At 48.1% G+C, this 14,069-nt stretch overlaps 1 protein-coding gene and 4 non-coding genes across 5 annotated transcripts; 3 read left to right on the top strand and 2 right to left on the bottom strand.

Annotated features, from left to right (window-relative positions):
• The first annotated feature begins 34 nt into the window (after positions 1 to 34).
• ATP5PD (ATP synthase peripheral stalk subunit d) lies at positions 35 to 5,116 on the top strand. The gene is made up of 6 exons (XM_043460369.1): positions 35 to 185; positions 1,820 to 1,950; positions 2,223 to 2,319; positions 3,779 to 3,850; positions 4,703 to 4,765; positions 4,917 to 5,116. The coding sequence occupies exons 2-6, from the start codon at positions 1,829 to 1,831 to the stop codon at positions 5,046 to 5,048; spliced, it is 486 nt and encodes a 161-aa protein (XP_043316304.1). The 5' UTR covers positions 35 to 185; positions 1,820 to 1,828; the 3' UTR covers positions 5,049 to 5,116.
• A 3,624-nt stretch (positions 5,117 to 8,740) lies between these two features.
• TRNAR-CCU lies at positions 8,741 to 8,813 on the bottom strand. The gene has a single exon. It is a non-coding gene; the product is annotated as a tRNA-Arg (tRNA).
• A 440-nt stretch (positions 8,814 to 9,253) lies between these two features.
• Positions 9,254 to 9,326, top strand: TRNAR-UCG. The gene has a single exon. It is a non-coding gene; the product is annotated as a tRNA-Arg (tRNA).
• Positions 9,327 to 9,652: 326 nt separating this feature from the next.
• On the top strand, positions 9,653 to 9,725 carry TRNAR-CCU. Its single transcript has one exon. It is a non-coding gene; the product is annotated as a tRNA-Arg (tRNA).
• Positions 9,726 to 10,165: 440 nt separating this feature from the next.
• TRNAR-CCU lies at positions 10,166 to 10,238 on the bottom strand. The gene has a single exon. It is a non-coding gene; the product is annotated as a tRNA-Arg (tRNA).
• Between the last annotated feature and the right edge of the window lie 3,831 nt (positions 10,239 to 14,069).

Genomic DNA, 14,069 nt, shown 5'->3' with positions numbered 1-14,069 from the left:
GGGCTGTGGAGGCGCTACGCCCGCCTCCGGGGGCTGGACTTCCTGAATCATCCCTCGTCACTATTCGCTGGACCGTAAGACAAGGCCCGCCCTCTTGGGTTTATGATTGGCTGAGGGGAGAGCTTCCGGTGACCCACTTCCGTTCTCTGCTGCTGCGGGCTGTGGGCCGCCCGGGGTCGGTGAAGGTGAGTGAGCTTGGGGGCCTCGAACCTACCTGAGCGCAGCGGGTTCCTCAGCTTTGTCCCTGCATACCTCGGCTCGACCCTTGTCTCGCCCCTGCTTCGCGCGGCTGCTCTTTTGCGCCCTCCTCCTCTCCTCTCCCTCTAGCGCGAGGCCGCAGAGGCCAGTTTGTGTTCTCTTGACTTTTAGGGCTTCCACTAACCTTTGTCTGTCCAGCCCGACTCCAGCCTGGCGGCTTCAGGAGTCCGGTTTGGAGGCTGAGAAAACGTTGCCGGGACTTAGTTTTAGCCTGTTTGGTGACGCCCAGCAGGCTGGAGGGCTGTGCGTTTCCCGTCTGAAGGTTCCAGCTTTCGAGCGTGTGGAGCTTTCAGAGCTTCTCTAGTGCAGGGTTCATTTACCGATTCAGTAAATATTCACTGAGCACCTGCTTGTTCAGGGTCTGTTCTAGACGCTGGGGATTCAGCAGTAAATAAAAGACAACAAACCCATTTACGAAGCTTCCGAGCTTGGAAAAGTCTCTGCAAGGGCACTTCTTCTATCTGGTGTATTTAAAGGTCACCCGCCCCTCACCTCCACTCCAGGGAACATAAGCTATCTTGAGAGTGAAAGGAAGAGGCAGATGTTGGACATGTGTCTTCTTTCTTTTAAGGCCCTGGGGAAAATTTCCATCTCCTTTGTGACCCACCCCATAGTTTATAAAGATCTTTAACGGTTGTGATAACTTTCCATGTTGTCTCACATTCACGTATGTATTGAATACATTTTTTTTAAAAAGTATGTCCAGGAGAAGGAAATGGCAACCCACTCCAGTATTCTTGCCTGGAAAAGTCCATGGACAGAGGAGTCTGGCGGGCTGAAGTCCATGGGATTACATGACTGAGCATGTGTGCACAAGGGTGGAGGGAAATGGGTTGGTAGCAATAAAGTGGTAGAACTAAAAAAAAAAAGTATGTCCAGTATACTCAGGGTGTGTGCTAACACGACAGGGGAGCATCAGGCATGAATAAGGTGTGGGCGTATTACCAGTCTAACGAGGAGTGGGTAGAGAGCCCCTTAAGTTTGTAGTGCAAATTGGTGTGCACAGTTATATTTGATATTTTTAACAGCCTTTTTTGGCTAACAGGGCTTATTGTCCCCCTTTTTCAGGTGAGGAAATTTTGGTCCAGCGTCTGCTCTATTTAACTAAGCCTTGTTAAAATGTGAATATGTGTCAGGTTCTGTGCACTGGAGAATCAGTGAATAAAATGTAGGCTGAGTGGAAGTGTTTTTAAATTACTAACTTTTATGTAATGCATGAATATTGCTTTAGCAATGTTTCCAAAGGTACATGGAGTGCAAACACTGGATAGTTGCATTTTTTCTTTTTTTTTTTTTTAATAACTGGACTTTTAAGGATAAATTAGGAGATGGGGAAGAGAGGGTATACCATCTAGAATATATTTGTATGCCAGGTTGTACACCTTGAATTTTAAAAACTAAAGTGTCCTCTTTTGATACTGTCATCCTAATTCCTTTAGTTGACAGATATACCCACTCATATGATGCCGATCTAGTTCTTAAAACTTGAATACTTCTGTGATGCCCTTCAGAGGATTCTCTCCAAGAGCCCTGTTTTGATCTGACCTGTTGTATTTTCCAGGATCTCAAGATGGCTGGACGGAAACTTGCTCTAAAAACCATTGACTGGGTAGCTTTCGGGGAGATCATCCCTCGAAACCAGAAGGCCGTGGCTAACTCTTTGAAGTCCTGGAATGAGACCCTAACCTCCAGGTCAGTACCTTGCTGAGAGGGAGCTTCTGGACTTGTGGTTTCATGTGGAAACAAAATATATGAATTCTGATGTTCTTCTGGCAGAAAGAAATTCATGCATTTTCTAAATACTAGTGAATTTTTTTGTTTGTTTTTTGCATTCCTGTGATCTCCCTCCTAGGGAAGAGTGTGGCGATAGCTCCAGGACATAGGAATGAAGAACAGGGAAATTGCTGTGTGAATTTCCTCTTGCTTGTGGAACAGTCCTAACTTTTGCTTTTCTATGTGAGCAGGTTGGCTACTCTGCCTGAGAAGCCACCTGCCATCGACTGGGCTTACTACAAGGCCAACGTGGCAAAGGCTGGCTTGGTGGATGACTTTGAGAAGAAGGTGAGCCTTCAGGCAGCTAAAGCCCTGGTCTTGTAACATGGATGTGGGTGGGGGAGCAGGACTGTGGACAGTTCCACAGGAAGACAGTGAGGAAAGAGGAGTGGTGTTAACACCGAGATCCCAAGGGAGGCTCAGGAGAGATGGGTGTGGCCAAAGGTCTTGTGATGAGAGATTTAAGTGGTAAATAGGTGCGGAGAATTCAGGGTTTCCTCATTCAGCAGGTTTCTTAACCTAAGAAAACGGTATAATAGAGTCTTAATCTGGGAGCCAGAGGGCTGTTGAGTTGGATGTTTCTGCCCCGACTGCCTGATTTCCTTCTGCACTCCCCACCTGTCTCCTTTTAAATCAGACTGACATTTTTCCTACCCTTTTACTGTTTTCCTCTTTCCTCTGCTTTTTTATTGTCCCTTGTAGCTGTGGTCTCTCCCTCACCTATGTTTCTTCTTATTTTTACAATTTATTTTTTGACTGTGCTGGGTCTCTGTAGCTGCGTGGGCTTTTCTCTAGTTGTGGTGAGCGGGGGTTTACTCTCTAGTTATGGTGTGCAGGCTTCTTATTGTGGTGGCTTCTCTTGTTGCGGAGCAGCAGAGCTCTAGTGTCTGAGGGCTTCAGGATTTGTAGCATGAACGCTCAGTAGTTGTGGCTCCCTGGTTCTAGAGCACAGGCTCAGTAGTTGTGGTGCATGGGTTTAGTTGGTCCACTGCTTGTGGGATCTTCCTAGATCAGGGATCAAACCTGTGTCCCCTGCATCGCCAGGTGGATTCTTTACTACCGAACCACCAGGGAAGCCCTCCCCCACCTATATTCTGATGTTAAATTTCATCATCCGGGGTTCGCTTGTTCATTCAGCAAATACTTATCAAGGGCCCACTCTGCTAGGAACAGTGCTCAGTGCGGGGGGCCAAGACACTAAGTTGTTTTCTAGGGAGAAGGTCTCATCCATCTCTGTTATGCAAACATGACTTCCCCTACCTGTCCACTAGGGTTTCTTTTCAAAGAGGAATCAGGGGACTTCCCTGGTGGTCCAGTGCTTTAGATACTGCTTTTCCACTGCAAGGGGCACAGGTAACCACCCGTGGTCAGGGAACTAAGATCCTGCATGCTGTGTGGCACAGCCAAAAAATAAATAAAATTTTTAAAAAAGAGAGAAATCAGAATTACTTTAGAACTACAGGGTTCTTTAAGGTCATCAAGTCTGCCTGTCTTTATCAAGTGAAGAAACTGAAGCTCATTTTAGTAAGAGAATTGTCCAAGGTCTCCAGCTAGTGATGCGGCAAAGAACCTTGAGCTCCTGTTGCCAGTCTAATACTCTTTCCAGTAGAATGCCCTAGATGCCTGCTCGTACTGCCTGGAATGGAGAATGTGTTTTTATATGATGTATTACAATTAGCAGCTTTTGAGTCCTTCTGGGGGGACTCCTGGTGATACTAACAACAGTTCGCTATTCCTGTGTTTGTAGTTTAATGCCCTGAAGGTTCCTATACCGGAGGATAAATATACTGCCCAGGTGGATGCTGAAGAAAAAGAAGATGTAAGTAGTTGAGGCTCTTACTTATTCTAAAATTCTCTTAATTCCTGACAGTTCTGTTTTTTACTAGTAAGGTTAAGGTGGAGTGAATTTAAAGGATTGCTAAAAAGGGATGAACTGTTAATAAATGCAGTAACATGGATGAACCTTAGGATAATTATGTGAGTGAAAGAATCCAGCAAAGGAGTATACACTGTATGACTCCACTGCTGGAAAACTAAACAAATTCAGCTAAATCTCTGGTGACCAGCAGTTGCCTGGGGTTGGGGTGGAGGGGATGATAAATATTAAACTGTCTTCACTGTGGTGACGGTTCCACGGATGGATGCGTATATCAAACCCTACCAAGTAGTAGTCTTTAAATATGTGCATTTTATTGTATGTCAGTTATACCTCAACATGACTGTTAAAAACAATCAAGGAGCTGAAACTGGGCAGGAAAATTATACACGGTAGTGAGTAGTCAAATACCCGTTTGCTTGAAAGTACTGAAGGCCCAATGTTAGAACCCAGGTGGCTCCACCAAGGGGAAGTCTGACTAGGTGGTCAGTGGCTTGTCTTGGCCGTGAGGCAGGCCCAGGTGAGGCAGGGATTTGTAGGTTGCCTAGGTGAGTACCTAAAGAACCCTGGGCCTGCCGCCTTAAGCTGGTTCTCCTATACAGGCTTCTTTGTGGGTGTCGGGGAGAGCTGCAGTTTGCCCCCTAAAGCAGAATCCCCCAAGCAGTCAGAGGAGCCCACCTCCTTGCAGAGTGTGGGAAAGCAGTGGGGGGCTCTGGGACTCCCCATGCCTTGGGAGCCTCGGGGTCAGGAAGGTACAACTTGGTCTCAAAACAGAATTTCTCCCTTCTCTTAAAGGTGAAAAGTTGTGCTGAGTTTTTGGCTCAGTCAAAGACCAGGATTCAGGAATATGAGAAAGAGGTAAGGATGAGCCTTGGCCTTTGCTTGTAATCCATTTTCTTTCCTTTCGTGGCCATGCGTCCTTCACCTAGCAGCAGTCACCTGCTTTGGGTTCTTTTTTTTGTATCTCTGCAACCCTATTTATCTTGACACATTTCCCCTCTTTTTTCAGCTGGAGAAGATGAGGAACATAATTCCATTTGATCAGATGACCATTGAGGACTTGAATGAAGTCTTCCCAGAAACCAAATTAGACAAGAAGAAGTATCCCTACTGGCCTCACAGGCCAATTGAGAGCTTATAAGCTCGGGTCCGGGAGAAAGCTCTGGCCCTCGAATTACAAACTCTGGACATTAAAAAGAATTACATGGTGCTGTGTGTGCTGCTTTGTGGTTGAGATAATTAAAACTCTGGGGTGACCTCACTGGGAGCAGAGCTTTTGTTGAACTGGAAAGTTGTGCCCACAGGTGTGTGCGGTTGTCTAATGGTGAGGATGTGTAGGAAGCAAATTACTGAGGGCCCAGGGCTGCGGTGGTGGTGGTGGTTCAATAGCTCAGTCGTGTCCGGCCCTCTGCGACCTCATGGACTGCAGCACATCAGGTTTCCCCATCTTTGACCACCTCTAGGAGTTTGCTCAAATTCATATTCATTGAATCAGTGATGCTATCTAACCATCTCATCCTCAACCACCCCCTTCTCCACTTGCCTTCAATCTTTCCCAGCATCAGGGTCTTTTCCAATGAGTCAGTTCTTCACATCAGGTGGCCAAAGTATTGGAGCTTCAGCATCAGTCCTTCCAATGAATATTCAGGACTGATTGCCTTTAGGATGGACTGGTTTGATCTCATTGCAGTCCAAGGCACTCTCAAGAGTCCTCCAGCAACACAGTTCAAAAGCATCCATTCTTCGGTGCTCAGCTTTCTTTATGGTCCAACTCTCACATCCGTACATGACTACTGGAAAAACCATGACTTAGTGACTAAACAATTATAGCAGAATTCCTTGCAGGATGCCTGAGCAATGCCAGGAAATACAGGCAGTTTAAAGTAAGACTAGATGGGGAAATTGCTGTTGTCCTTGAAGTCAGAGGAGCTTGTATGCCTACTGCTCATACCTGCCCTTGACCATTTACTTGCTGGTTCTAGATTAATCAGCCATCTCCAGACTTTTCCTTTCCTCATTTATGAACATCAGAATTGTAATAAGAATGAAATGAAATAATCTGGGAAGCTTCTCAGTAAGAAAGCAATCTAAGCAAAGGCATCCAACTTGATGTGGCTTAAATCCTACAGGAAAAAAACCTACTGAGGAAAAGACACACATTTCAACAATTTTGTGACATTTCTGCCAGAGGTTGCAGATGGAATTTATGGGAGGAGATCAACAGTGGCTGGTAACGCTCAAGAAAGTAATGTCTTAAAGGACAAGCTGAATAGAGCCTGGGGCACCGTCACCCCTAATTTATAGTGCAGGGGATGAGCTGAAGGTAAAATGCAACTGGGGAGCAAGGCGTGTTCCACTTAGAGCGGCTTCAGTCATGATCAGTGACGTTCAGCAGTCAAGATCTACAGAAGGCCTTTCATGCACAAAACGGGTACCACATGCTCCCTCCCCACTGCTGTGAATCATTGAATTGGCACCCAGCCATCCAGCTCAAGATCTAGGGATGCAAAGTGAAAACGGAATCTTTTGGAGTGTGGTTAGAACCAGGAAGGGAAGAATCAATGAAAGGCCTGTGAAACTTTTGTAACATAATGGGAGGGGAGTCCCTGGGGTTTCCCAGGTTGTCCATGGTTAAGACCCCTCACTTTCACTGCAGGGGGCGCAGGTTGGATCAGGGTTGGGGAACTAAAATCCTTTGCAGCAAGATCAAAAATTAACGGAGGGGTCCCTAGCATTTGAGGGAAGGTGTTGGAAGACTTACAGTAAGAAACAACAGTGAAAAACTAACATTATCTCAGTCCCAGGCATTTATGAAGCATTTGGGGGGGGGGGGGCACTTTGAGTTTTATATCCTGAATTGTTTGAATTTTTTGCATTGAGCATGCATTGATTTTACATGAAAAATTATCACTAGTAAAATAGGATTGTGCTTCTCAGATCACTAGAGAGAAAGAAGTACTTCCTACATGGCAACAGTTAAAGATAGAAATCAGCAAAAACATAAGTAGCATCAACACAGAACCAAACACTTAGGATGATTACGAATCAGTAAATACCTCTATTAGAAGGGAAAGTTTCTAATTGGGTCAACTCAAAATCCAGGTACAAGCTGTCCATCCTTAAAAAGTTAGGACCTTCCTTGGAGGCCCAATGGTCAGGATTCAGTGCTTTCACTGCCCAGCAGGGTTCAATCCCTGGTCCAGGAGCTAAAATCCTGCAAGCCAAGTTGTGGCTGAAAAAAAAAAAAAAAGAGGGAGAGTTAAAAAATGGATAGATGGGCTATGTCAAGGGTTTCAACTCCTTACTCTAAAAACTGGCATTGAAGAAAAAAAATATGCATTTATCCTGTCTTAAACAAAAGTATTTCATGATAAACTAATGGACCTAGTTAATGACAAAAGTCCTTTACAAAGTATTCCAGTTAATAAATGTGAAAAGAAAAGTAATGTTGGGGAAATCGCTATTTTGTAATCCCTAATGAAGTACAGTTGACCCTTAACACAAGTTGGAACTGATTGGGACCATTTATATGTGGGTTTTGTTTTTTTTTTAAGTACATACTACAGACATACACCATCTGAGGTCAGTTGAACCTGCGGGTGCAGAGGGCCGAGTGTAAAGTTAGACTCAAGTTTATTTGACTGAGATGGGTCCGCAGCCCTAATCCCTAAATTGATCCAGGGTCAACTGTAGTTTATTCAGGTAAAGATGGTTTGTGGACCTGCTATTGCCTCCATTCATGGTTCGGTCATTTCTTCCCTGAAGCACAGTCTCTCCCTAAGCAGTCTCCCTGCCAGTCCCCTCACCTCTAATTCCTTAAAATATATGTATATATAGGAGTATACTTGATTTACAGTGCTGTCTCTAATTCATTCTTTAAGGTGCTGCCAAGGGGATCTTTTCAAAAGGCAAATATAGTTATTTTATTCCTCTGCTTAAAACCCTCTGCCCACAAGATCAAATGCAATTTGCTTACTGCAGGGTCTTCTAGGTACTCCGTTCTCCCCTGGTTATGGCCATAGTAAGTTGCTACCTGCCCCTCTCACACCACCCTTTCTATCAGACACTTGCCATTCCAACTCGTAATCCTAGAAGCTTAGAAACAGCCAGAGGACTCTAGAATACTCTGTTGAGTGCCAGCACAATCCTTTTTCATATTCTTTTCCATTATGATTTATCATAGGATATTGAATCTAGTTCCCTGTGCTAAGCAGGAGGGCCTTGTTTATCTGCTAATCCCTTTTTAAACAGTCCTGCGATCACCCAATGCGAGCGGGGTCGGGTCATCTTTAACCCGTGGGACTTGGGTGCACACAAGAGACTGGCCGTTGTCGCCCCCACTGTCCAAGGAGCGTGCACACACAAGCTTCCTTGCACCCCTTCTCGCCGCAGCACGGGGCATTGTGGCGGGCGCGCTCTCAGACGAAGGGCACGGAGCTGGTCAGCGCCCACCCCGACCCCGCCTGCCTGTTTCCAGCTGGGGGCTCCGGGGGGCAGGGAGGGATGGGGGTGGCTACTGCGTGGTTTGCTTTTAACTTCACAGCGATGGACTCGCACTGAACACGCTCGCTTCTTTTGCACAGGGATTCGTAGCTGGCGGAGCCCGTTCGCCACGTGACTGTTTAGACGTCAACCCAGAGAGGCAACAAGAATTGGGGGACCATTTGTTCTCATATCAGTCTACCTTTCAAAGTAAAGTCAGGCTCGATCAAAATGAAAGAGCAAAGTGGCATCTACAGACACAAAACCGGTCTCAGAAGTTAGGAGAAAAACTTGTCTCCTCGTGGTCATGACAGAGATATAAACGACAACTTCCGGTGGCTTATCCACCCCCACCCCAGATGGGACTCGAACCCACAATCCCTGGCTTAGGAGGCCAGTGCCTTATCCATTAGGCCACTGGGGCTTCATGAAGACGGCGCCGGATCACATGTCCCTTGAAATATGACTCCGCCGCCGGCGTAGTGACGCCAACCCGGAAGTTCCCAGGTGCAAAGCCCGATTGGACACGAGCCCCAGGCGATGGAAGTAGCTGCGAGGAGAGGGTCCTGCACTGTCTCCGCGCCTGAAACAAGGGCAATGGCTGGGTTTGGTTGCGGCGCAAGAGTGTCGCCTTCTTGTCAGGATTAAAGCGTTTTGACCACGAAGGGGCTCAAACGCTTAATCCGAAGCCAGACACCCTACCTCTCGGGTCACGCGGCTGCCCCGGCGCTGGCGCAGTGTGGCTGTTGCTCTGCAGCCCCGAGGACGCGCCCTGGAACCAAAAGCCCACGGTTTTCTCTCCGGGCCAACGCAGCCTCCGGGAGGGTGCGCTCAACCATCTCCTCGCGAACCGGTAGGCTTCGGGACCGCGTGGCCTAACGGATAAGGCGTCTGACTTCGGATCAGAAGATTGAGGGTTCGAGTCCCTTCGTGGTCGGCTTCGTTTTGGACGAGCGGCTCCTCATGAGTTCAAAATGCGAACCTGCTTTCTATCACGACTTAATCCCCTGGTCTTGCTTCCTTCAGGCGTTCCCTTTCCGCGCCCCTTGCCGTCCGGCATCGTCCTTAGTCTCGCCTCACCGTGAACTTTTAACTTTTCGCGTGGCCCCACAGGCGCGCCCCCAGCTTGTCCTGCAGGCCTCCCGGGCCCGGCCTTGATCCACGGGGTCCGCAGTCCGGCCGGCGTCGTCGGAGGGCCGAGTGAGGCCTGTGCGCGCGCCGCTGCGCGTTACCACGAACCACGTGGTCAGCTCTGGCCGTCGCGCCCCAGTGGCCTAATGGATAAGGCACTGGCCTCCTAAGCCAGGGATTGTGGGTTCGAGTCCCACCTGGGGTGGCGTCGGGGTGGGCGCGCCTGGCCCTACGTTAACTTTTGCGCCCGCAGAGTACAAGCCTCCGAGGCTGCAGCCTAGGGATCTGGGGGCTCAGGGGCAACACCCGCCTGCTCTCAGCTCGCCCTCTGCTGTGCAGCTGATCCGGGCCTCATTTGTAGTCAAATAGTCGGCACGTCCCGGCCCGGCGCTGTGTCCCTCACCCCCTCTTCCCGCCCTGGTGACCTCGCATCCTTCCTCTCGCCTTGTCCGCTCGGCCTGTGCGCTGTCCAAAAATCAGGGGCCTCCAGGGAGGCAGATGTTCTTCCGTTCCCTGCTTTGGCCTCTCTACTTGCGGATCTAGCCGGTTTTCCACCCGCGGGCCGGAGCCTAGTGTGTCCGGAGTCCTTCGAGCGGTGGAACTATTGGCACATGGATTCTAGAGTGAAGAACCAAAAAGGTGCTTTACCCCAGGTGGGACTCGAACCCACAATCCCTGGCTTAGGAGGCCAGTGCCTTATCCATTAGGCCACTGGGGCCTGCGGCTCGTTTTTATGACATCTCTGCCTCTAGTAGGCGGTCCGATCCCGGGCCTTGCAAAACAGCTTAGCAAGACAAACGCCTAGGGATGCGGTGCCCGGGCCGCGCCAAAGCGAGACCTCGGATGCTCACGGAAACCAGCGAGGAAGAAACATGGTGGGAAGTAAACTGCCGCCCCCTGTTAGCCGCACCGGCAAGCACACGGGTGCTGGGGGGCCGGCGCTGATTCTGCCCGGACACCTAAGACTATGGATGGCGGGCGAAGGCTGAGGTTTCTAGGCATTTCCAAAATTTACCGTCATGGCTAAGTGTAGGAAGTGAACGAGAACAAACGTCTCAAGCACGAGTCCTGAAACAGAAACAGTAACGATCTCCCCCATCATGAAACAACGTACAACCGGAAGGAACACATCCTTCCAGTCTTGATAGTAGAAATATATACGTACGCAAATACAAAATAGAGCGAAAAGAAATGGACCACCCAACTAGACACTTTAATATCTTGTTTCTTTAGGACTGTTATACAAAAGGGAATACAAATACAGAAAAAGCACAGTTTAAAATGTTACACATGTTGAAAACCCACTACTGAAATCCACACCTATTGGAAAAATGTGAGGGAAGGAGAGTCAGCCCAGGGCAGTCCATGTCTACTCCCCGCTGCTGCTTGCGTTGAGATCTTGGCTCTCAAGGACTTGGAGACGTTCTTTTTTCTTTCTCTCTCCCACTTACAGAGTCTGCACAAACCCATAATACCAGCAAGAAAGAGGGATGTACCCCAGCTGGGTCCAGTCTCCTTCCTTGAGCCTGTCCTCCTTGCAGTTAACTAACTGGTCTGCTTGTTGAGGTGTAACATCCATGCAGTAAGGTGTACACATCTCAAGGTCATGGCTGGAGGAGATACAGAACTTTGCCAGTGTCCCTGGGGGCTCCCTTCTGCCTCCTCCCCACTGCCCCGGTGTAAATACTTCCCTGACTCTCAACACCATAAGGCAGTTTTGCCTGACTTGAACTTTGTGTAAATGGAATCATACTCTTACAGTCTGATCTCTGTTGCTCATCACTGTTTTCTGTGAGGTCCACCCATGTTCATTCTTCTGCCCTCACCTTTTTGTTGATGTTTTTAGTTGGAGGATAATTGCTTTACAATGTTGCATTGGTTTCTGCCACACATGGACATGAATCAGCCATAGGTACACATACATCCCCTCCTTCTGGTATCTCCCTCCTGCCCCCTACCCCATCCCACTCCTCTGGGTGGTCACAAGGCACCTGGTTGAGCTCCCTGTGTTGTACAACAACTCCCCACTGGCCATCTATTTTACGTATGGTAATATGTATGTTTCAACACTACTCTCCATTCGTCCCACCCTCTCCTCCCGCACTGTGTCCACAAGTCTGCTCTTTTCATCTGTGTTTCTATTCCTGACCTGCAAATAGGTTCTTCAGTACCATTTTTCTAGATTTCATATACATGCGTTAGTATACAGTATTTTTTTTCGGACTGACCTCACTGTGTAACCGGCTCTGTCGTTGTTTTGAATGACGGGTCCCATCCCTGCGCTCCACTCTCTGCTGTCCCCTGGCCTAGTTTTGCTTTTCTCCACCTCTCTTTCCCCTCCTCTGTATTTTAAATGCTCTCACAAGCCCTGTCACATGTCACCGGTGTCTTCTGAGAGCCTTACAGCCCCAGCCCCCAGGTCCAGAGTCAAACCGTGAGGATGCTCGCTCTGCTTTCCCGCTGCTGTCTTCTTACCTAGCGTCTCCCTGCTTTGCCTCCTCTTCAACTGCTCCTCCCCGTCCCCAAGACTCTGCTTGTCCCCTTCTGTCCTGCAACCCCTGCTTTGACCTCACTCCCCAGCGCCTGCTTCACTGCCCGTCCTGGGCATCACCAGGTAGGTATTCCTCCTCAGGGCCCATGAAGTGGCTCCTCCCAGGCAAAACCATACCCATCATCCAACCAGCCTCCCAAGCCTGCTCCCTTGGTGACTTCCCTGCCTCAGAGCTCAGCACCACCCCCTTGTCACACACCAGCTCTCACTCCAGTCAGTCAACCTTCTGTCCTCTGAACCCTCTTGCATCTGCTGTTTTGTCTCCATCACTGCTGCCACTGGCCCAGTTCCAGGATGGCCCCTAACTGCTCACATGGGTCTGTCCACTGAGTTGTGCCCACTTCCCTGCAGGCTGTTTTTCTCATCCAATCCCAGTCAGATTAATCTTCCCCTGACAGCCTCTGTAGGGGTAGAGGTCAAATGTCTTAGGTGTCACATTGAAGGCTTTTCTAGACCTGGCTCCCATTCAAGGTGGCAGACGTGTCTCCCGCAGCGCCTCACCCCCTGGGTTCCAGTCAAACTGGGCTATTAATCATGGCTAACGTTCCCAGGGTACAGGCTCAGCGCCACTAATGACCACCACCCTACCACCCTATTAGAGGTCGGCACTAACCATTCCTAGTTTGTAGACGCGCCGTGGGATCGCAAAGATTTCCACGTGACTTAGCCACTCAGTTCAGTTCAGTTCAGTTGCTCAGTCATGTCCGACTCTTTGCGGCCCCACGGACTGCAGCACACCAAGCCTCCCTGTCCATCACCAACTCCCGGAGTTTACTCAAATTCATGTCCATTGAGTCAGTGATGCCATACAACCATCTCATCCTCTGTCGTCCCCTTCTCCTCCTGCCTTCAATCTTTCCCAGCATCAGGGTCTTTTCAATGAGTCAGTTCTTCGCATCAGGTGGCCAAAGTATTGCAGTTTCAGCTTCAGCATCAGTCCTTCCAATGAACATTCAGGACTGATTTCTTTTAGGATGGACTGGTTGGATCTCCTTGCAGTTCAAGGGATTCTCAAAAGTCTTCTCCAACACCACAGTTCAAAAGCATCAATTCTTTGGTGCTCAGTTTCTTTTTAGTCCAACTCTCACATCCATACATGACCACTGGAAAAACCATAGCTTTGACTAGATGGACCTTTGTTGGCAAAGTAATGTCTCTGCTTTTTAATATGCTGTCTAGGTTGGTCATAGCTTTTCTTCCAAGGAGCAAGCGTCTTTTAATTTCATGGCTGCAATCACCATCTGCTGTGATTTTGGAGCCCCACCCCCAGAAAAAGTCTGTCACTGTTTCCACTGTTTCCCCATCTATTTGCCATGAAGTGATGTGACCAGATGCCATGATCTTAGTTTCTTGAATGTTGAGTTTTAAGCCAACTTTTTCACTCTCTTCTTTCACTTTCATCAAGAGGCTCTTTAGTTCTTCTTCACTATCTACCATAAGGGTGGTGTCATCTGCATATCTGGGGTTATTGTTATTTCTCCTGGCAATCTTGATTCCAGCTTGTGCTTCATCCAGCCCAGCGTTTCTCATGATGTACTCTACATATAAGTTAAATAAGCAGGGTGACAACATACAGCCTTGATGTACTCCTTTCCTTATTTGGAACCAATCTGTTGTTCCATGTCCAGTTCTAACTGTTGTTTCCTGACCTGCATACATATTTCTCAAGAGGCAGGTCAGCTGGTCTGGTATTCCCATCTCTTTCAGAATGTTCCACATTTTGTTGTGATCCACACAGTCAAATAAATTATTTTTGGCATATTCAATAAAGCAGAAGTAGATGTTTTTCTGGAACTCTCTTGCTTTTTTGATGATCCAGCAGATGTTGGCAATTTGATCTCTGGTTTCTCTGCCTTTTCTAAATCCGGCTTGGACATCTGGAAGTTCACGGTTCACATATTGTTGAAACTTGGCTTGGAGAATTTTGAGCATTACTTTACTAGCGTGTGAGATGAGTGCAATTGTACACTAGTTTGAGCATTCTTTGGCATTGCCTTT

This window comes from Cervus canadensis, chromosome 1 (genome assembly GCF_019320065.1).
Source record: "Cervus canadensis isolate Bull #8, Minnesota chromosome 1, ASM1932006v1, whole genome shotgun sequence".
Taxonomy (NCBI): domain Eukaryota; kingdom Metazoa; phylum Chordata; class Mammalia; order Artiodactyla; family Cervidae; genus Cervus; species Cervus canadensis.
The sequence above is the reverse complement of the archived record's forward strand: the minus strand, read 5'-3'. Positions and strand labels throughout refer to the sequence as shown.